Source organism: Oryza sativa, chromosome 7 (assembly GCF_034140825.1).
Source record: "Oryza sativa Japonica Group chromosome 7, ASM3414082v1".
Taxonomy (NCBI): Eukaryota; Viridiplantae; Streptophyta; class Magnoliopsida; order Poales; family Poaceae; genus Oryza; species Oryza sativa.
In genome coordinates, this window is record NC_089041.1 from 21832812 (window position 1) to 21857219 (window position 24408).

General features: G+C 42.2%; 3 protein-coding genes across 3 annotated transcripts; all 3 read left to right on the plus strand.

Annotated features, from left to right (window-relative positions):
- The first annotated feature begins 10281 nt into the window (after window positions 1–10281).
- LOC4343521 (chitin-inducible gibberellin-responsive protein 1-like) lies at window positions 10282–14910 on the plus strand. The gene is made up of 2 exons (NM_001403108.1): window positions 10282–10321; window positions 12864–14910. The coding sequence occupies exon 2, from the start codon at window positions 12895–12897 to the stop codon at window positions 14608–14610; it is 1716 nt and encodes a 571-aa protein (NP_001390037.1). The 5' UTR covers window positions 10282–10321; window positions 12864–12894; the 3' UTR covers window positions 14611–14910.
- Window positions 14911–16689: 1779 nt separating this feature from the next.
- LOC4343522 (pentatricopeptide repeat-containing protein At4g18975, chloroplastic) lies at window positions 16690–19653 on the plus strand. The gene is made up of 5 exons (XM_015791311.3): window positions 16690–16858; window positions 18106–18196; window positions 18402–18545; window positions 18660–18872; window positions 19126–19653. The coding sequence occupies exons 1-5, from the start codon at window positions 16740–16742 to the stop codon at window positions 19315–19317; spliced, it is 759 nt and encodes a 252-aa protein (XP_015646797.1). The 5' UTR covers window positions 16690–16739; the 3' UTR covers window positions 19318–19653.
- Window positions 19654–20850: 1197 nt separating this feature from the next.
- LOC4343523 (isopentenyl-diphosphate Delta-isomerase I) lies at window positions 20851–24019 on the plus strand. The gene is made up of 6 exons (XM_015791312.3): window positions 20851–21015; window positions 22238–22293; window positions 22391–22482; window positions 22914–23016; window positions 23108–23245; window positions 23465–24019. The coding sequence occupies exons 1-6, from the start codon at window positions 20942–20944 to the stop codon at window positions 23716–23718; spliced, it is 717 nt and encodes a 238-aa protein (XP_015646798.1). The 5' UTR covers window positions 20851–20941; the 3' UTR covers window positions 23719–24019.
- Window positions 24020–24408: the final 389 nt, after the last annotated feature.

A 24408-nucleotide genomic window follows, 5' to 3' on the forward strand; every position in this document is an offset into this window, starting at 1 on the left:
CTTCATTAATCCTTAGCACATTATTCAAATTGCTAACGTCGCACCGGAACTCTCATTGGAAGTGACCTAATAGATATGGCTGCCGTGCCCCGCTTTGGGATCGCGGATTCACGAGTAAGTACAAGATGAAAATGAGAAAGGTATTATAATTATCACATAATTAATTGTATTATAATTATCACATAATTAATTAACTCTTAATTATTATAAACTTAAAAAACTAATTTATTTGATACTTTAGAGCATCTTCTCTATAGAAATTTTTCATAAAAGCATACTGTTTAGTAGTTTAAAAAATATACTAATGAAAACTAAAGTAGAATCCACGTGTTATTAGAAAATAATGGGACCTATCGTGTGTATTCGTTGGCAAGGCTACGACGCATCAAAATAAGTACTATACTAGAAAAACCGCGTGGCTTTGCCACGCATGGTAAAGTGAACCCAGCTCATTCAACTTTAGTGGAGTAACTAATTAGGGCCCTTTTATTTGAAAGAAAAATATAGAAAAATATAGGAACTTTTATTCTGTATAGAAACAATATTTTTTTCTATATGATTATTTGAACCAAAGGATTATTGAATACTATTGAATCTTATCAAATTTCTAAGGAATGCCCAAATTCATATAAGTTTTGGAGTATTTTTAACGTGAGGTCCAATATCATGCAAAGACTCTTATGAGTTTATCTATATCATCCAAATTCTTGCATTTTTCGTACGGTCCAATCAAATGATGATTTCATATATTTTTATGTGTTTTATAATTATTTGTTTTGTGCTTGATTTTTTGTCAGAATTCTATGTTTTTCCTATTCATCCCACAATCTTCGTTTCAAAGTAGCCCTTACAAGACATATATAGGTTGCATTTGACTGAGGGAGAAAAGAGAAAGGGACAATTTTGTTTGTACCCCTACTTTGATATCCAATACCGATTTTACCCTATATTTTAGGGTTGTTGTTTTTTGCCCTTTTTTAAACGAATGAGTTTGACGGAAATGAGTGGGATTGGACTTAATGCGGTAAAGAATTAGAGAAAGAAAGAGATAACGATATTTTAAATTATTGATCGACCCTTTTACCCCTAAAAATACCCAAGTACCGCTTGGTGTACCTCCAGGCTTGGGCACTTGGCATCAACTATTCCCTTCCCGAACCCGAATCCCCGTTGTGAAATAGTGATGGCAGTGTCCGTGGGCCGGCCAGGCAACGGGGACGACCCGGCCAGGTGTAGGCCACCCAACCCAATTACAGCGTGCAGGAGGGGGCTAGGCATTGCGCAAGAGGCCGTGGTAGGGAGGAGGACAATGGCGGCTGCTGTAGCTCAGCGCAGGGAGAAGGCGCGGCTGCTCGACGTGTCAAGGAGGCGACAGGGAGGAGGACAACGGGTCAATAGGAGTGGCGGTGGCTCGATGAGAAGAGGAGGCGACAATGGCAGCTTAGCACGGGGAGATGATATTGGTGGCGGCTCGACGTGCGGAGGAGGCAGCGGCAGCTTGGTGAGAAGAGGAGGCAACAACGGTGGTGGCAGTTCGTGAGAGGAGGTGACGATGACAGCTTGGCACATGTAGGCAATACATTTGTTGATATTTTTATCAAAATTATTATATTGGTAAAAGTTTATCAAAATTGTAAGGTTCATGTGCTAAATGTAGGCAAATTCTCAATCATAAATAAAAACAGGGGAAGTTTGCAACATGAGCAAGGGTATTGAATGCCTTCTCGCTAAAGATTTAACATCGTTAATCTGTCCATCAAAAGTAGGGGCAAAATTTATCTTTATTTAAAAAACCATGGGCAAAAACAAAACCCTAAAATACTGGGCAACATCAATATTAAACATTAAAGTAGGAGAAAGAATAAAATTGCCCCAAAGAGAAAAGGTCCTATGATTTCGGTAGAGGAAAACACACGAAAGAAATAATATAAATCACATGAACACGGATACAAAATAAGGAAACACAAGCACTGTAAAAGGATGGATGTTTGCAACGTAGTAATTTTAGTGGGTGATTTGATTGCATCATGTTAATCCTCTTTTAGTCCCTAACCAAAGTATGTATCATTACTTCTTTAATCCTCAATATCCGGTGGTAGGAGGAAGCAATAGCTGTACGGCGCAACACGACTACGCGAGAAATCACATAGCCTCTGCTGTGCCCCCATGGACCTAATTGCTCCATCGATAGAAACTTCTGGACGACCTTCTGGACAATCGTTGCACGCACGCACACGAGCGTTTCACGCTGCACGCGCGCAAGCAGGATCGAGCCGTTCTGTGAAACCGGTGTTGCCACGTGGCACAATTCTTCTTTGGAGTTTTTGCATGAAATTCGTATTATAAGATTGTTTGACGTGTTGCTCTAAAAGTGCTACATTCACTACTACGAAAACATTTTTTCCGTGCGATCGAAAAGGGTTTTCGCGTGCGGATCTCCCGCCCATCTACACCGAAGTGTATGCAAAAATCCGATTTTTTCATGCCGGTGACGCATCCGCACGCGAAAATCTGATTTTTGCGTGCGGGTGGCTTATATCACTCGCACGCAAAAAAAAAAAAAAAAATCCAAACCTTAAACCTAGCCACCGCCCTCCTCGTGGTCGTCGTTGTCGTCGTCGTCGTCCGCCGTTGTCGGTGTCGCTGCCTTCCGCCACGACCGGCCGCCGCGGGCGGCTACCGAGCCCTCCGCCGCTCCCGGTCATGTCGCCACCGCCCACTACCGGATCCGGGTGGGAGAGGGGCGCTGCCTCCATGTCCAGGCGGGCGAGGGGCGCCACTGCCGGGGAGCGTGCGCGAGGCCGCTTTGCCGCCACCCGCCGCTGGTCCTGGCCACAGCCCGCATGGGAGGCCACGCTGCCGCTGCCAGCCGCTGCTCTCGGCTGCCCCGCACCCGTCGCCCGCCGAGCCCGCCGCCACCCGTGAGAGACGAGTGACGAGAGAGATAGAAGAAATGAGGATAAGGATGAGTAGGTGAAGAGGATAATATAGAAATTTTTGAAGTGGTTGAGAGGAAAATTTGACCGAGGAGGGAGAGTATTTTCGCGTGCGGTGCTCTTAAAGATGTCCGCATGCGAATATTTTCGCATGCAGTCTTTTAAGAGGTCCACATGCAAAAAAAATAGTCTTATTTTTGCGTGCGGACCCTTAAGAGGCCCGTATTTTCGCGTGCGGTGCTCTTAAAGATGTCCGCATGCGAATATTTTCGCGTGCAGTCTTTTAAGAGGTCCACATGCAAAAAATAGTCTTATTTTTGCGTGCGGACCCTTAAAGAGGCCCGCACGCGAAAATCGATTTTCATGTGCGGTCCTTATAAGGGTCCGTATGCAAAAATGGGAGGATGATTTTTTTCCAGACGCGGTCTGTTATGGACTGTCTGGAATCTAACCAGGGGCTCATATAGGAAAATCAATTTTTATAGTGATTGGATTGGATGATGAGGTGACGAAGAGAAGTAAGGAAAGAGCATATGAGTAGATTGAAAGAAGTAGCATACATACAAACTTAAAAAAGAAAGAGTATAGTGATCAAACAAATAAAATAAAATCATTGGGTTAGTATGTTAAAGATAGTGTAGATGTAATATAATATGCATGTCGTCTTTTATCTTACGTGGATAAAATTAGATGCGACACCTATGCCTCGCTCTCGTGGACTCTCGGATATCATGGGGTGTTTGGATAAAATTGGATCGGGACGTGGCGGATGGGCAGCCTTTCGGCGATTTGACGAGGGCAACTGGCAACTTGGCGCCGCACTGGCGAAACTGGGAACGTGCGCTAAAATTGATGCCTTGGATGGATGTATACCAGATACGTGTAGAACAGGGGATTCGGAGGGTGCCAAATTGCCCATAAGATCGATCATGCCCACAGATTTGATCCGCACGAGGCGATGTGCGTTGAACTATACTCAAGTAGATTACAGGATCAGAGTAGTACATATCCGGCCCCTTCTACACGGATAGATCGATCGATACACCCGATCTGGTGGGACACAAAGAGTTGGGTGTGACGACGGATGAACAGGAGTAAGATGCATGGATAACGGCATCGATCAACGAGCTAATAGTACTATCTCTGTCCAACAAAATATATATAGGTGCGAAGAAAAAGTTATGGCTCCATGAAATCAAAGGATTTATTTAGAAATTTCATAGGATTTAAATCCTATAAATTGTTTTCTATTTGACCATTTAATTTAAAATATTGTAGTTTTTCAAATCCGATGAAATTCATATGGAATAACACATTCCGTGTAGATTTCCTTTGAGTCAATCTTTTTCATCTGATTCCTACGTTTTTTATGCGGTACAATCTCATTTTTGTGTTTTGCAAACCTTTGTTTTACACTTCAATTCCTGTCAGAATTCTGTGTTTTTCTTATTCCACCGTTTTTTCAACCCTGCGATTCAAAGATGCCCTTGTAATTTAATAGAGAAATATTATGATTGGTTTAGAAGTGAGGAAAGGTGAATAAATTGAATGGTAGAAGATTGTGATTGGTTGGGGAAAAAATGTTAATGAAAAAGTTCTTATATTTTGTGATAAATCTTAAATGCTACTCACTCCATCTATTTTTAATAGTCATATTTCATCTTGGCACACAGATCAAGGATAAGTAATTCTACTTATCATCTATTTAAACATACTACTAGTCATTTCTCGTAAACAAACGATTCATTAATATTTACATTTCTCGATGTCCATATAGCCAATCTTGTGTGGAAGAATGGAGAGTCACGCATTAAATCCGAAAAAGTCATTAAGAATTAAAATATACCTATCAAAAATATTTTTTTTAGATTTGAAAATATAACTATCAAAAAGTAAATGGAGGGGGTAAAATTTATTATATTTTGGGACGTGGGGTATAGTAGTAGATTAGTACTAGTTTTAGCATAGTACATGTTCTGTTTTGTGTTTTCATTTATTCACGTGAACGTGTGACTGTGGGTGTGGGGTGGACGGTGGTGTGATTCATCATTATCACGAGCTAGGTTAGTTGCTTATCACGAGGGCAACGACCAACAAGTGCGGACGATACAGATGAAATGAATCGGTGGGCGCCCATACACGCTACAAACATCATGCTCCGTGCCGTGCCATGCATCGTCGGCTATCTGCTTCCCTTTTTATTTTGAGATAGGCTAGCTGCTTCCTAGGGCAAAGCTTTGCATATTGCTGTTCCTAGCTACTTCCTGGTCGTTCGCCATAATTACATTTAATTAGCTGCCAATGTGGCCGTGGGGCACATATGTGTATGTACGTGGACACATACTGATCACCTACTTCTTCCTCCACTCCAAAACAAATTAACTTTTTTAAACGAATCTGGTCACATTTATATCTAAATTCATGTAAGTAAGTTGATTTGTTATAAGATGGAGTAAGTAGAACATTTATATAGACCACATGCCCTCCTCTTAAACAGTTAAACTTATATATGTCTATTTAAATTGATGTTGCACTTATATTCCTATGAAATTTGTCTGAAGAAAAAGAGTTTTATGTTTTTTTAATGAAAACCACTTTCTATTTTTCCGTACTTCCATGCGTGCTCGTCAGCCATCTCGACTAGTGGTACTTCCACTACACATCTCCGGTAGGCAATAGAGTGTGATCTCGATACTCAACTTTTGCAAGGTGAGCGTAACTCAATTGATTAGGTTTCTTATGATGGAACTAACCCACTTCGGCTCAAGTCGTACACTTAACACGGGTGCTCGTATTTACGGCTAATTATTCTTTCAGTGATAGGTAACATACCCATTGACAGCGAGATACCAGTGATGAGTTTACCAATCTCAATATATACCGACCCAGCCTTTCAAATATGCTCATAAGGGTAGGGTGTGCACACGCTGTGAGCACTTGCATTTGTTCTGTGTTTAAAAAAATGCTTGAAGCTTTTACAATTTTTCTTTTTAAAAATCCATTTAGTGATAATCTAATGGTTCTTGTCATTCCCTTACTACTTATTCAAAATAAATTATATCTTCTTTTAAGAAAAAAAGGTTTAAACGATAAATTATTCTAGCCTAAACATGAAATACATTTACAATTCATAAATAAAATACAAAACTATACGCAAAAAATATTTAAACATGGATAAAATCCAATGGTTCTTGTCACTCGCTTACTACTTATTCAAAAATTATATATTATTTTAATACAAAAGGTTAAAGAATAAATTATTCTATCCAAAACATGAAATAAATTTACAATTCATAAAAAATACACAAATATATTTAAACTTGGATAAAATAAAGGTAAAAGCATATGTAAAAATCAAAATTAAGGGTAAAAATAAACTAAAGTTGCATATTCCACAGCATTGCGGTTTTAGGCTCAGCAACATACAAGTTTAGATAACTAAAAATATACATATTTGTTTTGCAAAAAAGACTTTTTTTTTGCGAGGAAAAGACTACAAATTTTCATATGACTGAACTAGCAAATACCTATATTTTCTGAAACATTGCTTTGATATTTATTTTACCAAACTAATAATAACTCCCTAAGCTTATCCAAATAAAGTGTCAGGCAAAACCCAATTTTTTTAAAAGACATTATTTTTTTAAAAAAAAGCATGGTAGAACAAGTTTTCTAAAAACTTATTCTAGTTGGAATGATCAAATTAACCACTGCCCTGTTTGAGATAGATCATTGAATGTGGATTATGGATTTGATTTTAAGAATAAATTAAACACTTTTAATTCCCCCACGCCCTCCACCGCCCCCTCCCCCAAAAAAAAAAGTTGCCTAAGCAGCTTAGTAGGGAAAGATTTTCGAGAAAACATATTTTTTTTAAGCTTAGAAGAAATGGTCTGTTCTATTAATCAGATAAATAAGCTTAAAAAACAGGTTGCAAGCACATATTCCACCTTCTTAAAACCAATAGTGTGCCTCACATTGTACTGTCTTAGAAAAATATATTTAGATGTATTATGAAGAGCAATTGCTGAATTTAATGGGTCGCCAGTACTGTTAGAAGACCTTCTCAGAAATTATCTCACATTTTATGATGTGGACATCCACATGCACCAAATATTTTCTCGCCGGGTCATCTACAGTGACCGAATGACTAAATGCCACTGCACGGCAGCACGAGCACGGATCAGGCAGACGCAATCATGCAAAGACACCAGGAAAGTTGATTGTGCCAATGCCCTAGCGTGCCACGCCGGCATGAGTGCCATTCGATGGTGCAAAAATGTATGCACCCTTCAATTATGGACATTTTTTTTCTCCACGCACTCCACCACCACGCACACACATCACACTTACTATATGTCTGTGAGTAGTCCCTCTGAACCAAAATAAATCTAATCCTAAGGATAAATGACATTCATCAATAGGATTGGATTTATTTTAGAACAGATGGAGTACACGAGTACAGTCCTTTACATCAACTCAACGAGATAGGAATCAACGATATGTCCTGAGCTTTATTAAATTTTTATTTACAGTGCACTCGCGCGAGTATACTAACACCACGATTTTAAACGGGGTAGAGCTTTGTGTGCCCACGACTACCGTTGTCATTTGAGGAGGAATAAATCAATGCACTGTTACGTTAATTAAAACTTGTACATATCGGTATTATTCTTCTGTGTTGTTGTACCTGTCTGGCTGGAGGCATCTTCACACATGCGTGCATTATACTATACGAGCCGTTCGGCTGATATATGATGAACACAGAGATAGCGCACATGTTTGTCATGGGGCATTGTGGGGCTAGCTATTTGGGTGATTATTAACAAGGTCGGCACACGGCTAATTACGCGTCGCATGATAAGAACGGGTTCATAAATCCAGCGTCTTCTTTTAACCCTTGTGGATATTGAAGCTTCCAAAGCGGCACCTGTTCATCACTGATCATGAGGCTGGCACCCAGTTGCCACTAAAAACTGCTTTAATCCATGCAATTAATCAAGGCGTTAATTAATTGTGATTTTTGTTAGGGGGTGAGTCTAGGGCTGTGTTTAGATCCAAAATTTGGATCCAAACTTCAGTCCTTTTCCATCACATCAACCTGTCATACACACAACTTTTCAGTCATATCATCTTTAATTTCAACCAAAATCCAAACTTCCCCCTCAACTAAGGTTGCGTTTAGTTTAGCGAAAAGTTTGGATTTTGGTTGAAATTGGAGATGATATGACTTAAAAGTTATGTGTGTATTGATGTGATGGAAAAGAACTGAAGTTTGGATCCAAACTTTGAATCTAGTTGAGGGGGAAGTTTGTATTTTGGTTGAAATTGAAGATGATATGACTGAAAAGTTGTATATGTATAATAGGTTGATGTGATGGAAAAAGACTGAAGTTTGGATCTAAACACAGCCTAGATGCATTTGATGCATCTGCTACTGCACTGCAGCTGCACAGTTGGTAATCTGTCCTTAACTTGACTGGATGACAAGGAATTTCCTCGTAATAATATCGCTTGCACTGTAATCAATCCATCGCCATCTCTTCAACGACAAGATATGAGTACCATACGAGCTGAGAAGCCTGAGATAGAGGAGCTGATGTGACAGCACTCTTGAAAGGCAGAAAAAAAAAAGCCAGCAGCATCCTCCCCTTTTTTGTGCCATATTTTTCAAAAATTAATGATTCTCACTTTCTTTAGCAGCGCAAACAGATTTAGTAAAGAATTTATAACTTAAAGTTTGTACTGACAAATATTCTGAGTATAATAAATAATTTAGTAAAGTAAAATATAAAACCTTTTCCCACTGTTTTGGCTACAGTTAATTATATACTATAACACTTATTAAAGGTAAAAAATTATGAGTAAGACTTTTAGATGTGTATTACGATGAAAAGGCATCAAAAATTCAAAATCAAATTTCTTTCTTAGCAAACAAAAGTATTCTCTTTGCTACTTAAAATAATAAGTAGTACTATACTATTACTTTAAAACCAATAAAAAAAATAAACTACAATGAAAAGCATAAACAATCCAATATCAATACTGAAATTAAGGTTTGACATTCACTTTTTTACTGTGACCAAGTTGAAAAGCAAACGCCAATTAAAATTTTTCGGAGCACATTCGTTCCAGAAAAAGAAAAGTTTGCGCTTTGCAGAGCACTCGAGCCAGTACCACTCCTCCCTTTTGTTCTCCAGCGTCCAATCCGCATCGGCGACGACGTCATCGGCTAACCGATGGGCCCCACGAAGCGGAACTCAGGATTCAGGAAGTGGGTGGGGGCCCACTGGGCAGCTGCTCGTCGGGGATCCAAGTCATCCGTAACGCGTACGGACGTGGCAATCCGAGTTGCACACGTGGCCTTCTAGAAGCCCGAGTTCCAGCCCCCGTTCACACCTCAGGCCTGGCTGTCTTCCCCAATTCTCCCTTTTCCTTCCCCAATTCTTCTGGTCATCTCATCTGGTCATATGGGGTCTCGTTTGGTTCACGGAGGCATTGATGCGTGTGTGAGTGTGAGATGCGGTCAAGTTACCAGTTTTTGCCGCTCGTGGTTTTGAAAAAAAAAAAAAACTGCAAAATCCGCTGCATCAGAAAACGGCATTTGAGTGCATATGAATTCCAAATTTTGTTCTAAATTTGAGGAGAATTCGAAATTTCGAACCAACGGAGGAGAGGAGAGAGAGAGAGAGAGGCATCGCATTCTCTCGTCGAAATGGAGGGCCACCCAGGCAAAGCAAAGCAAAAATCACCCTCCCTATCGGCCTATCGCTCGCCTCACGCCCTCACCCTCTTTTGTCGGCTTCCCCGTGGTGGGTCCCACCTCCCACCATCCTTACTATCCCCCGCGCCTCATCGGACGGTCGAGGAAGCGAGCACCGGCGACGGCCGTCCGATCCCGATCCGACGGACAGCATCGCCGTTCAAACCCCCCATCCACGTCAGGTCAAAGGCGCGACCGCGTACGTGTCCCTGGGCCGCGCCGCGCGAGTCACGCGTGCCGTGGCGCTCCCCTCCCCTCCCCTCCCCTCCCCGCGCGCCGCACGTGAGAGGGCCTCTGCACCGTCGGATCGCGATCGGACGGCCCCGGATCCGCCGTCAGTGGCACGGGCCCACGGCGTCACGACGCGGCAGCGCTGACCGCCGCGGCGGGGGAGACGGGGCCGTGACGGCGTCAGGATCACGGCGAGGGGAAGGGGAGAGAGAGAGAGAGAGAGAGAGAGAGGGGGGGGGGGTATAAAATGCGTGGCACCTCCGGCTCGGGTATAATTATCGCAGCACACGAAAAGAGAACCAGAGAGAGAGAGAGAGAGAGAGAGAGAGAGAGAGGAGTGGAAGTGGATCGGGGCATCGCTGCGGCGTCGGGGCTGTGCAGATCGGAGGAGGTGAGAGCTCTCGTCCTCGTACCATCCATCTCATCGGATTCCGTGCTGCCGTGGTTGCTAATTTTGGCTTGGTTTGTCGAATTCTTTTTGGGCTTTTTTTGGGGTGCTTTTTTTGGTTGGTATTACCCGGGGTTTGCTTCTTGAGGGTGAAGGCGGCGTCTCCGAGCGGTTTCCGGTGGAAGTCTAGTGGTTTTTCGGCGAGGAGATGGGTTTCAGTTGGGTGAGCTAGGTTTATTGGACGAATTTGTTGGGGATTTCTGTTGGTTTGAGCCGATTCGATCGCGTCCGAGAGCATTTTGCTGTTGGGGACGAGAGGGCGCCTCCATTTTCGGGATTACTGAGTTTATCCTGTGCAAATTTTGCAAAAAAAATTCTACTAATTTTGGTCCGTTTCATAGGTGAATCGTCGCTTATTGAGTGGTTCGTTAGGTTAGCTCTTAACTGCGCCGCTTGCATTTGTTGCCGGAATTTATTATTATCTACTCCACGGGTAACTCGAGGGCGTGAAGTGAAAGCTAATTATGTCGCCCAAAGTTACTGATCCCTTTTTTTTTTTGTTGAAACTGAGCTAGCTTAATTTGCCTCTGTTGGCTTGTGGAGACATGATGCAGTACAACCAAGTAGCAGCAACAGTTTTTGCCCTGTGAAACACTGGAACCATGATCCCCCTTTTTTGTGTGTGTTTGATTAGGACATAACTTACAAAATTCTATGTTTCACCTGATTAGTCAATTGGCTTACCTCTCCTCCCGATGACAAATCCATCAAAGAAATTTTCTTGCTGGGGGGTAAAGTGCCACTGGAGAAGAACAAATCGAGGTTGTTCTGTGACTTGGTTGTGTAGTTTTATATAGTTTTTAGCATTGTCAACCAGGCTCCAGGATCCCAGAAATTTCACTCCTTTGCTTACTGCATAGACTATACAAGTTGCCCTCTTGTTTGAGCGATGAAGGCGACGTTGATTCCACACGGTTGATTGGTCAAACCTCTTGTTGGCGGAGGTACCTTCTTCAGAATTCAGAGGGGTGATAGACCAATAGTCAAACAACTAGGTTGGTCAATGATCAATCGTCTTCATCCAACTAGAGAATCTTATAGCCTGCTTGTGAGTAGTCCTAATTGTGTATTTTGGAAGGATCAAAGAACAGTCCACGTCAATTGTCTTCAACCAACTAGAGAATGTTTGAGTCTGCTTATCTTAATTGCAAGGGAAGTCGATGAATATTTTGATGGGGGATGTATAACTTTTTTTCCTTATCTTTTCTCCTGTTGTTTGCTCTCCAAACCTCATTGTTAGGCTGGTTCTCCTCGGTAGTACTTAGAATAGCTTCATTTCTCCAGAGCTTGTTGTCCTCTAGTTGTATGCTATGTGGCTGAGCTTGACATTCTGGCTAGATTAATTGGAGTTATGTGGGAGTGATTGGGATATTTCATAGATAATGTTCTTCTTTTGGAGTTGCGAGCACACGGTATGTGATGCAATGATGGACTTAAGTAAGAGAATCGCTATCAGTTTGTCTTGATCTATGTTAAATAAGATTAGAATGAAGATCTAATACTCTTTAGTCTTTAACAGAATAGTATAACATGGTAGTGTGTAAGATCATAACGTGATGGGATTCTAGTCAATTGGCATGTTGACTCTGGAAGGCGAACTCTTGTCATGTTGGTTGTTTGCAATCTTTCTTCCTATATGATGGTACATGCTGGAAATTTTGGATCTTAAGCTTTGACCCACTCATGAATTCATGATTGACGATCACTTCTTTTGGCCGAAATGTTCGATTTTGACTTCTGTGGTTCTCCTTTAAGCTTGAGGAAAGAAGGATAGAGTGATGACGGGGACACCTTGACAGAGAAACATTGCGGTTTATGCATAACTCTAGAGAGCTACTTTACAAATTGTGCTCTATTTATAGATGAATGCCAAGCAGAAAATTCACTAAATTGTTTTAAGTTTGTTTTGATAAAATAAAAAAAAGTGCTCGAGTCATGAATGTTTAATTTTGGTATTTAAGAAATCACGGATGCTGTTGCCGAGAATTCTTTTTACCTTGTTAGCATTAATTTCATCATGATCTGAAGTAGCTCTAGCTTAATTTGGTATTCTTTGTTAGCTAAGACATGATATTTCCTCTTTTGGTGCATATGCAAATTCCTATCTTTTCCCCCTAAAATCTGCAAATGTTTAATCAGATTTTTATATGCCATCTCAATTAACATTTATATACTGTTATGGATTCATCTGGGTAAACTTTTTTAGTCTTATCTCAGTCTGGTTGATTCATCTTGTTCCACATGTGACATGTCTTGATAATGTAGTGACAGACAAGCCATTTATGCTAATTTCATACATCCTCATGATAACCGGGCTGCGTTTGTGTGCAATGTTGGCTGTCTGTTTGATGTGCTTTTCTTTCTTTCTATGATTTATATGTTTGTAATTTGCACTGATAGAGCAAAATGTTCTGTTCTGCTTGTTTGTTTTTACCACCTCCCATGGAATAAATGGTTTATAGTTTCCTTCTTTTGCTATGTACAGGTCATGAACGACTAATCTCCGTTCATTTATTATGGACTTGCACCAGTTATTAAAGTACAGATTGACTGGCGCTAACGTTGTGTACGAAATTCCTACAGAGAACAACTTGCAAAACTCTCCCTGGCAAGCTAACCCACTGAAGTACGAGTTCAGCGATTCCCCATACACCCCTCTCTCTTCCCAATTTGAGTGTGACAATTTGTCTGCTCTTACCAACACTCCAGATAACCAGAGCTCTACAGAAACCATTTCAGCCCAACCAATCTCCCCATTGGAAGCAGACAGCTCATATAGACAGGCGGGTATTCTTCTCCAGGAGAACATTCAAGTGGGAGCTGATCCGTTGTATGCTACATCAAGACATAATATGCAACACGCCTTACGGGAGATTGAGACTGTTCTGATGGCACCTGATACAGATGATGCAACAACTAGCACCAAGCATGAGTTTGAGGAAATCAAGCCTGCTCAGCTTGTGAGGCAGCGGTCGAGAACATGGAGTCATGAATCACGGCAGCCGTTACCTGGAGTTGGTCGGTCACAGTTTGCATCTGGTGGATACCCCACAGCAAGCTATGAATTTCGTCCAGAGAAACGGCAAAGGGAGTTAAGGGAAGACCCTCAGATAATTGTGAAGCAGCTATTAACCAGGTGTGCTGAGGCTCTGAGTGAGGACAGGACAGAGGAGTTCCATAAGCTTGTTCAGGAGGCTCGTGGAGTGGTCTCAATCAACGGGGAACCAATCCAACGTCTAGGTGCTTACCTACTGGAGGGTTTGGTTGCTAGACATGGAAACTCTGGCACAAACATCTACCGTGCTCTGAAGTGCCGTGAGCCAGAGAGCAAGGAGCTCCTGTCCTACATGAGAATTCTATACAATATCTGCCCTTACTTCAAGTTTGGCTATATGGCAGCCAATGGGGCGATTGCAGAAGCATTGAGAACTGAGAACAATATCCACATAATTGATTTTCAGATTGCTCAAGGGACTCAATGGATCACACTGATACAAGCATTAGCTGCAAGGCCTGGTGGTCCTCCTCGTGTGCGGATCACCGGGATAGATGACCCAGTGTCAGAGTATGCTCGTGGTGAAGGTCTTGACATTGTGGGGAAAATGTTGAAAAGCATGTCTGAAGAATTCAAAATACCTCTGGAGTTTACGCCTCTGTCTGTCTATGCCACACAAGTCACGAAAGAGATGCTTGAGATCAGGCCAGGTGAAGCACTGTCTGTAAACTTCACACTCCAGCTACACCACACCCCGGACGAGAGCGTGGATGTCAACAACCCACGCGATGGTCTGCTCCGGATGGTGAAAGGGCTGTCCCCGAAGGTGACTACTTTGGTAGAGCAGGAGTCACACACCAACACAACGCCTTTCTTGATGAGGTTTGGGGAGACCATGGAGTACTACTCCGCCATGTTCGAGTCGATCGACGCCAACCTGCCGCGGGACAACAAGGAGAGGATCAGCGTGGAGCAGCACTGCCTCGCCAAGGACATCGTCAACATCATCGCCTGCGAGGGGAAGGACAGGGTGGAGAGGCATGAGCTGCTTGGCAAGTGGAAGTCGAGGCTGACCATGGCCGGCTTCAGGCCTTACCCGTTGAGCTCGTACGTCAACTCGGTGATAAGGAAGCTTCTCGCCTGCTACTCCGATAAATACACATTGGATGAGAAGGACGGCGCGATGCTTCTCGGCTGGAGGAGCAGAAAGCTGATATCTGCTTCTGCGTGGCACTGACAGTAGTATGTTGAGAAGAAGAAATGATAGAGAGCATATATATACATACCGATTCCCTGGTCCAATTTACAGAATGATACCCTTTGATGTACCCTCAGTTTGATTGACAGCGGGTGTTGCCTTCATTTATAGACCAGGATCAAACATTGACATTAGATTTGTAGAGAAGTTGTATGATAATAATTTTCTTTGCGATTCAATGTATGATGTATCCATGGCTGCCATAGTTAATAATATTCTTGCATAGTCATATTGATCGGCTAATCACCCGTGGATTAGCGTTGTGTCTGTCTTGACAATAAATTTCTACTTGTTGGCTTGTTGCTGTCCAATGCACAATGAATCATCATTCATCGATTTGTGCTGCAACCAACTTTGTGCACATAATATCAGCATGTATTATCACCAAGAGCGTTCTCTTTTGTTACTGTCTGGAAGGACAATGGCAGACAGACATGTTGCTATCGTCGTTCATCAGCAAAGACATTGTGAATAGGGGACAAAGACCAATTAATCAGCGTTGTGGCTACTTGTCCAAGAATGCCGACATAAGAAGGGGACCTTGTGTTTAAGAGAGATTGTTGCATTGCTGCCGACCTGAACCTGCCAAATGGAACGCTCAGCGACAATTTTGCCTCCTTATGACCCCTGAAATGTTGAAAAAATTATGGCTATGTCGCTCCAAAGTCGTCGTGACTTTAGACATACTCTACGTGCCACTGTTTTTAGCAGCACCAGCACGGCATGAGTAGAACCAAAAATATGCAAGCCAACGAATTGACTTCCTCCAGCCTTCAAGTCCCGTGCCACAACCCTCCAAAGTCCAGAGTGTTGAGCTAACGAGATTTATGACCGGTTTGATCCTACCCTTGGAGGAAAGGGAGCACAGTGTTGTCACTTGTGAGATTTCATGTAATGACAATGCAGGAGCAATTCTTAAACGAAGCAATTCCTGAATGAGGGAATGAAGATATCAATCAATCAATCAATCAATTAATCTCAAGCTAGCTGAATTCCAGCAAGATGATTGGTCCATATGGCACCATATAAGTTTTTTGACATGTGATCGAGAAAACCCATAAGTGGGTTTTTTTTTTTGGGGGGACGGAGGGTGTAGGTATTTGTTAGAGTTCGGTTTTCATTTTTCCAAACATTCATCTAACTATATGTATTGCTAATACTCGATGTTACACAGGTTAAATAGCAAGCGCGTTAGTATGCACGTTGATTTTTAGTGTATAATAAAAGGGAAAAAATGAAGTACCCGCTCGCCAGCTACACGTTCGGTACCAAGGAGCCCAGGATGGAAAGGGGCACCTCTGTCACCGACCGGCGACTGCCTCGCCCGCATGAAGGTCAAGTAAGGGTGCGCTCATTTCAGCGGGCAACCGCTCCCGCCACCTCGTTTTTCGCGCGCACGCTTCCCAAGCTGTTAAACGGTGTGTTTTTTGTAAAATGTTTATATATATAAATTGTTTAAAAAATTCATATTGGTCCATTTTTCGAAAAAAAACATTTAGCTAATACTTAATTAATCACGCGCTAATGGCTTGCTCCGTTTTCCATACCGGAGGGATTATTCCCCGTCCCTCACTCTCGATCGGGGCCTAAGTGTCTCCACCCCCCAGCCCCGCCGTGTCCCCTCCGGCCCTCCCTCCTGATCTGATGCTAGGTTTCTTCTTCTCCCCGGAACCCTAAACCCTAGGGCTCAGATCATGCCCATTCCCTTCCCTTTGGTTTGAACAGGTCCCTGGTCAGTTTTGAGTTTACTAGGGGAGCTTCTTAAATTAGATAGTACTACAGAACGTTGTTGAGTTTACACTGAAATGGGAGTATGTTGGTCAATTTTTGTTGTGAAATATGCTTGCTTAAGCTGGTCAATTTGCAATTCTTGTTGTTGGAGTGAATGTTAAATAGAGGTCCCCCCATAAAGTAGGAAACCACATGAGCCTTTCTAACTTGGAAGGCCAATGCGGTAAAGAAGAAAAAAGTCCACCGGGCCTTCTGGCCCATGAGCCCACCCTACAATCTACACCGTTGGATCGATCAACACGCTCCTCCCCGCCGCGAGCTCCGCTTATCTCAATTCTCCGCCGTTGTGCTGCTCACCCCCACCGAGGAGTGCGGCCATGGCGGGAGCCTTCTCCCTCCGCCTGGGACCGCGCATCGCGGGGACGCCACCGCCGCCGGCGAGCGCGACGAAGGGCGAGGGAAGAGGAGGGGGCCGTCCTACCGGCAGCCGAGCTCTGTAAGTGGATAAGCCTGCTGCTTCTGCTCTAGTGTTGGATGTGGATTGGCTTGTCCGTGCTTCGGCGGGTGGGCGGCTGGAGCTGTGGATTTGCGGGTGTGTAGTGGAAGGTAGGCGGATCCGAGCTCACGGCTCAACCCGCTCAAGCTGTTGGCGTCGGGATTGCGTACACTGAGATTGCTCGTGTGAGTCGTTCTGTCGTTAGTCCTGTGTTAGATGTGCAATATACTAGGATTTAGTGGTTAGAGCCTTAGAGGTATGTTGTTTTGCAAATGCAATCACCTAGGAAGGGCAAGGTGTTCATTTGCCATGAAGTTGAGGGAGGGTTATAAACTGACCGAAATCATTATACAAAAGCATGGCATCTGATTTGCTTGGTAAAATTCTACAGCTAGTGATGCGGTTCAAGATGCACAAAGAATTTAGGATCTTAGGAGATTGAACTTGAGAAGCATGTGAAACTGGTAAATCCTACATCAGTGTGAAAGGGTACACGACACCTATTCTAATTTGATATATATGAGCATTGAGCAAGGCCATCAAAATTGTGATATGGATGGTAGAAAAATTAAATTAATTATCATATAAAGTATAATTTTATGATATATGAGCATTGAGCAAGGCCATCAACCTTGGGTTGTGATCCTTCAACCTTGTATATGGTCAGTTGAAGATAATTTTGTGGACTCAGTTGCTTCACTTATGTCCATATTATCAGAAGAAGCTCTGCTCTGAATTTTGAGAGTTGCAGTAAGACAGAAGTATATGTTGTGAAGATTCACTTTAGAGCTTAGGTCATCTAGATGTTACCATTTTCCATTTGGTTGTCTTGTTTTAGATGTAGAGTTGATTTTAGGCAGTGATTCAGTAGTTATACATGCCTATTATGTCATTAGGAGTTGCTTGCAGGGTTGACAAATACACCAGGAATTCAGTTAGAGAAATTGATTTCTCTCCAGCTATAGTTCTAATTACTGTAGTCTGTTTGGCAGAGGTTCTGCAGCATTGTTTGCTGGTTTCAACCTTTGCATTTTTTTTCTTTATTAAAAATGCCCATGACTCGAAAGCTAAAACATGTGATGCAAGTAGTAGATCAGGTATCCCTTTCTTTCTCGGTGAGGTTTTTGAGTAGCTCAGCTGGATACACGCCCTCTTTATTCTAACGACAGCTGCCGATATTATGATGTTCGTTTTGACCTGTAACATCACCATGTACCAAATTAAGTGTTCATTTATTGTGGTCATAGGGTGTCAAAGAAGCCAAACAAGGAGCATCATTTATGGATAAGGAAGGATTCAGCTGGGTCAGGGAAAAAGGCTCTTCATCTTGTTAATACTGTAAGATATTACATCTCTGTTACGTGTTTCTCTCTCTCTTTCCCTAGCTTAAACATGTGAAATTAATTTGAAGAAATGGTCTGTTCTGTTGTTAATTTTGTCTTGAGCTTCATTCTGATAAGAAAGCATCCATTTTGTTATGTTAATATTGCCAAGCTTAAGAAACTGAAATTGTCTCAAATCAGTCTGGAATACTATCTGCTAGGTTTCAAAGTTACCAAATGAGAAAGAAGCTGTTTATGGTGCATTGGATAAGTGGACTGCCTTTGAGCCCGAATTCCCTACTATTGCAGCAGCAAAAGCTTTGGAAATGTTGAAAAGGCGGAGACAATGGCTGAGAATCATCCAGGTAAGGTTATTATAGATTATATCTCCTTGTTAGTCTGTTGAGAGTACAGTAATCGCAGCTTTTGATGTCAAGCTCATTTTCTCACTTACCTTTCAATTTTGTTGCTGTTATCAGGTAGCCAAGTGGTTGATGAGCAAAGGCCAGGTGCTGACATGGACAACGTATGATACACTACTGTTGGCTCTTTTTATGGATGGAAGGATAGATGAGGCTGAGTCGATTTGGAATAATATCATACAAACTCATACACGTTCAGTACCCAAGAGGTTGTTTTCCCGGATGATCCTGATATATGACACCCGCCATTGTCCAGACAAGGTTTTGGAGGTGGTATCTGACTTTTTTATATTTTTCCTGTAGATTTAGGTGACATTTACCTTTTTAACCTTTTCTTGATGTTTTAATTTGTGTTTTCATTTCTACTAATTGAGTTTGTTATATTCATTTGCATATGTACATTTTTTAAAGGATCATATCATTGTGAGTCAATCTATGCTTTAGTGCTGAAATGTAGGTTCTTCTTTTTTCCCTAAAGGGTTGCTTGGGGGTTGTTTTCCCTAATAACTACTTCCAATTTTAGATATATGCTGACATGGAGGAGCTAGGGGTGCATCCAGACGAGGATACAACAAGAAGGATCGGAAGAGCATTTGTGACTTTAGGCCAGGAAGATAAAGAAAAGATTGTCCTCGAGAAATACTTGAAGAAGTACAAGTACATGCATTTCAATGGTGAGCGCGTTCGGGTGCGAAGGGGAGGACCTTTGACATAGTAAGCATTCTCCCAATGTCAACGCTTGAAGCCTTGAACCATGTAATGATGAGACGACCTAGAAGGACACACCTTCAATGTATTTAGCAGTTACTGACCCTGGTCCTTTGTGATTACTGTCTTTCCTGAGGCTGTACAAAGATTTCTGTCGTTCCTCTTATGTGAAAGCATGGTTAGATTGTACTGCTTTGTAGGCAAATGAACAGTGGACTCAATACAGTTACTAACTAGATACTGGTTTAGTTAATGGAAAGCATTGTGATGCTCCAAACAAGTAAGATGTGATTCTCCAATGGGTATTTGGAACACCAGTGTAATGACCATTTCCCCTTGTTTCTGTGTTGTGTTCCTCAATTCTGTTGAGAAGTGTGCAAATCTACAACCTGACAGTTGGTTTTTCTTTCTCTTTTTTCTAATAAAGTTTTTTTAGTTATTCGGGCACAGCGTCAAGTAGCGTCAATCTTTTACCGCAAGGGTCGAGTAGCTGCATCTGTGGAGTACTCAGTAGTCCAGTGTAGAATGCCATCCATAAACTTGGGAGAAAGCGACGACGCGACGGACACGACAAAAATGAAAATTCTGAAGATTTCCTAGCTGAAGCTCCAGTCACTCACCAATTTCAATATTTTATTTTTAGATAATATACTCACCAATTTCATGGCGGCGATGGTTTGCTAATGCACCCCGGTTGCTAGCCCAGCTGCTTCTAGTCTCCTCGCAGCCTCTCGTGTTCCATCAGGATCAGCACCACAATTATATGAAAAAAAAAAGAGAGAAAAAACTAGCACCACAAATTAACGTTCCCGACATAAATGAGGAAGAAAAATACTCAACTCTAGAAGCATCTTCGATTATGTATGCTTTTTAACGAGGGAACTTTTGGTAGCTGTTAATTAGATGGGCTTATCCTACACCAAAATTAGCAGCGCTAGCCAGTTCTTGCAGCCGTTTAGTCTGTTGTGACAATTTCAGTAAGCATTTTTGTGGTCCTTTACTCCTTACTAATCTGTGGCCCGACGCGAAATAATTGGCAGCGCCTGCCGGTTTTGCGATTATGTGGTCTGTTATCAAAATTATGGCAAATTGTTTGCCCGGAAATACAAAAATTGGCAATGTTTTAAGCTCCACGCTAGTAGTTATTGTTTTTTGGATTTTTTTTTTCACAGATCGGATCCAACACGAGTCATCGTAACCATGTGATTCTTCTGACATAAAGAGACAAGAGAACACATTTTATTTAAAAAAAGTTATTATTCCCGAAAATAATATAAGAGGCGCGAGGAATACGAGCTCAGCCAGATGGCCCAGATCACACTCCTGGCCCCACCTTTCAGCGACCGTGAGAGGAGGCGAGCCAAAAAAAAAAAAACACCACGTATGGTAGTGGCACGCACGTGGCTGACCCGGACAGAGATCTACTTGTACAAATGTACAATGCTCGCTGACAGGTGGGCCCACCACCACCACGCCGTCCGCGAGGCCCGGCCCGGCCGGCCCACCCGTTATTTATCACCCCGCCTCCGCCTCCGCCGCTGGCTGCAGAGACACTTCTTCGCAGTTCGCGTCGCGCACACACTCTCCCTTTGCCTCGCGCAGAGGCGGCCGCGCCTTCTCCGCCGCGAGGCATGGCCGGCGCCGCCGCCGCCGTGGAGGACGCCGGGATGGACGAGGTCCAGAAGCGGCTCATGTTCGACGACGAGTAAGCGCGCCCCGAACCCCCCCCCCTCCCCCCTCCCTCCTGCGCCGTTATTGGCTTTAGAAATTTTGATTGATGAGATGCGCGAGTCTGGGTTTCTGGTGGTCGGTGCGCCCCCCACCCCCCATCGGATCTCGTGGTGATTGGGGGGGGGGGGGATTTGGGATTTGAATTTTAGTTGTTTCGCATAAACGAACGCCAAAATTCACGGTGGCCAAAATTCACTTGCGGGTTATATTTTTGGTTGGGTTTGAACTTCACTTGCTTAGTCTCACTTGTTCGCAGTGTTATTAGATCTCGGGGCCTATGCCGTGGGAGTTTCTGGGTTGGCCATGGGATGGGAGGGCACTTGTGGGCAATGTTTGGCTAGAACACTGTTCCTTTTGTTGTTTTAGCAAATGCTATACGCGCTAAATACTCTTTTTGTTAAAAAAAATACTGTGCAAGATGTGACTGGATACTGCAGGTCAAAGATAAGGCTTTGCTTGTGTGTGGATTTGTAATTTCTCATTATATGGCAACCTAGTCATGACTTGGTTTGGTTTGATGTGTTCAACTCAACGGTCTCTCTTGGCTTTGTTTGTCACTTGTGCAATTATTGTTCTATGAGTTCAGAGCTTCAGATGGTTGTAGGAAAAGCTAATGGTTTAGCCGCCTCATTCAATTTACGGTGTACTGGATCAGCGAAAGGTGTACTGGATCAGCAAAAGTACTGTTTGAATGACTATGCATGATGTTCCCTATCGCTTTTAATTTGACTTAGCAACAGCTATTAAAGATCATATGGAAGGAGCGAATGCGATGCTTTTCTTTTCCCTTTCTTATAATGAAAGATTTATTTGAAAAGAGATTCCTCCTGTGGTTCAAAAGAATGCCCTTTTATATGTAAATATTATGGTAAACACATGTACCTACTGTATTCAATAATCTCTGATGGCACCTTTTGCTTTAGTTCTATTCAATATTCTTTTCCCAAATTATGTCAACAAATAATTTCAGGTTTGCTATCCTGTCTTTGCCAATGTTAGCTTGAGTGTGATGGCCGTATAATGCAAGTTCCATAAGCGATGTACGATATATGTCTAGTTGCTTAATTGGTCTATTTTTTTTTTGTAAACCATGTAAACATTTTTAATGATTTAGAATTCAGTAAATACGACTATGTTTTTTTTATAAGTATTAGTTTCAAGATATTCAAGTAAGTAACATTCTTGTTATTTCACAGATGCATTTTGGTGGATGAACAAGACAATGTTGTTGGCCATGAATCAAAATATAACTGTAAGTGTTGTTATCTGCATCTCTATTCAAATCCTGTGCCCAACATTCTTTTGAATTAGTTATTGGAACGATACTTGACTTGATTCATTTGACACAGGCCATCTGATGGAAAAAATCGAATCTGAAAATCTACTTCATAGGGCTTTCAGTGTATTCCTGTTCAACTCAAAATATGAACTCCTACTCCAGGTTTGGAGAATTTACTAATTCTGCACTTCCATTTTTTTTAATCTTGTATTACATTGCACCTGGCACATATTCTATACAACTATTCACTGTGCTCCCATGTCAAGTTACCATAGCAGTTAGTAACACAGGATCTCCAGTTGGAAGTTAGGTTTGTGCCTTAAATCACTCTTGAGAAAAACAAATGGTATTTAGGTTTTGCGCTCATGATTCAGACGCGCGCAATTTTCTGAGACTTGTAGATGTTGTGTCTGTGATGACATTTACGACATAGCTCTTTGCGTAACTAGTTTTCAAAATGTCTTCTGTTTACAAATTACCCGCATATTCATATTCTTCAAATGCTCAACTGGAAGTTATTTTTCATATCTCATTTCTAGCACTGCCATCTTATTCTTCAAAACATCTGCTGATTATCTGTTCTACTTTTCCAGCAACGATCTGCAACAAAGGTTACATTTCCTCTAGTTTGGACCAACACTTGCTGCAGCCATCCTCTGTACCGTGAGTCTGAGCTTATACAGGAAAACTACCTTGGTATGTGCCAAAAAAAAGGCTAGTTGAGGCCAACTATTCTTCCGTTTCTGCTCTGTTTCAATGATGTTAGTAACATATTATCATTCTCCAGGTGTTAGAAATGCTGCTCAGAGGAAGCTCTTGGATGAGCTGGGCATCCCAGCTGAAGATGTGCCAGTTGACCAATTCACCCCTCTTGGTCGGATGCTTTACAAGGCCCCATCTGATGGAAAATGGGGTGAACACGAGCGTAAGTTTTAGTTTTAATACCTTACTTAATTACCTGCACACTTATTTTTATTCATTGAAGCTCAACCTTTAGTGTTATTCTCATTTCTATAAGCCAATTATATGATCATTACGATTATTACACAAATAGATACGACTGTTCGGGATACTTCACCAGAAGTGTAAGAACGAACATTATGCCGCCCTGCACTGAAACCTGTTTCTTACCTCTCATCTGCAGTTGACTACCTGCTGTTCATCGTCCGCGACGTGAAGGTAGTCCCGAACCCGGACGAAGTGGCCGATGTGAAATACGTGAGCCGTGAGCAGCTGAAGGAGCTCATCCGCAAAGCGGACGCCGGAGAGGAAGGCCTGAAGCTGTCTCCCTGGTTCCGGCTGGTTGTTGACAACTTCCTCATGGGCTGGTGGGATCACGTCGAGAAAGGCACCCTCAACGAGGCCGTGGACATGGAGACCATCCACAAGCTGAAGTAAGGACTGCGATGTTGTGGCTGGAAAGAATGATCCTGAAGACTCTGTTCTTGTGCTGCTGCATATTACTCTTACCAGGGAAGTTGCAGAAGTCAGAAGAAGCTTTTGTATGTTTCTGGGTTTGGAGCTTGGAAGTGTTGGGCTCTGCTGACTGAGAGATTCCCTTATAGAGTGTCTATGTTAATTTAGCAAACTTCTATATTATACATGATTAGTTAATTGTTCGGTGTCTGAATAAAGAACAATAGCATGTTCCATGTTTATTTGCTACATATATGATGATGATGATGCCATTCCCTCGTAAGCTTTGATTGATTTACTTATTTACCAAGTTTTCCCCATACCGAAACCAAATATAGAAATCTGGTACATAAGAAGATAAGAGTAAGAGTAACATCTACCCAAGATGGATCTCAGGAGATACTCAAATCAACCATCTTGATTTGCCGTTTCTTTTTGACAGATTTCACCAGAATTTATCACTTATTTTTCTCGGCAACCTTTAACCTAACATTATTCCTCCGTCTATTAGACAAGGCATACCGCATGATTGCAGCTTTATAAAATAATTTTGTATCAAGCACTTTATTTTGTAATAATAATAATAATAATTAATATTATAAATTATCACTACCTCGTTCCATTTCCAACAGGCAACAGCCCAACACACCCAAACTCGGCCCAGCCCAACTA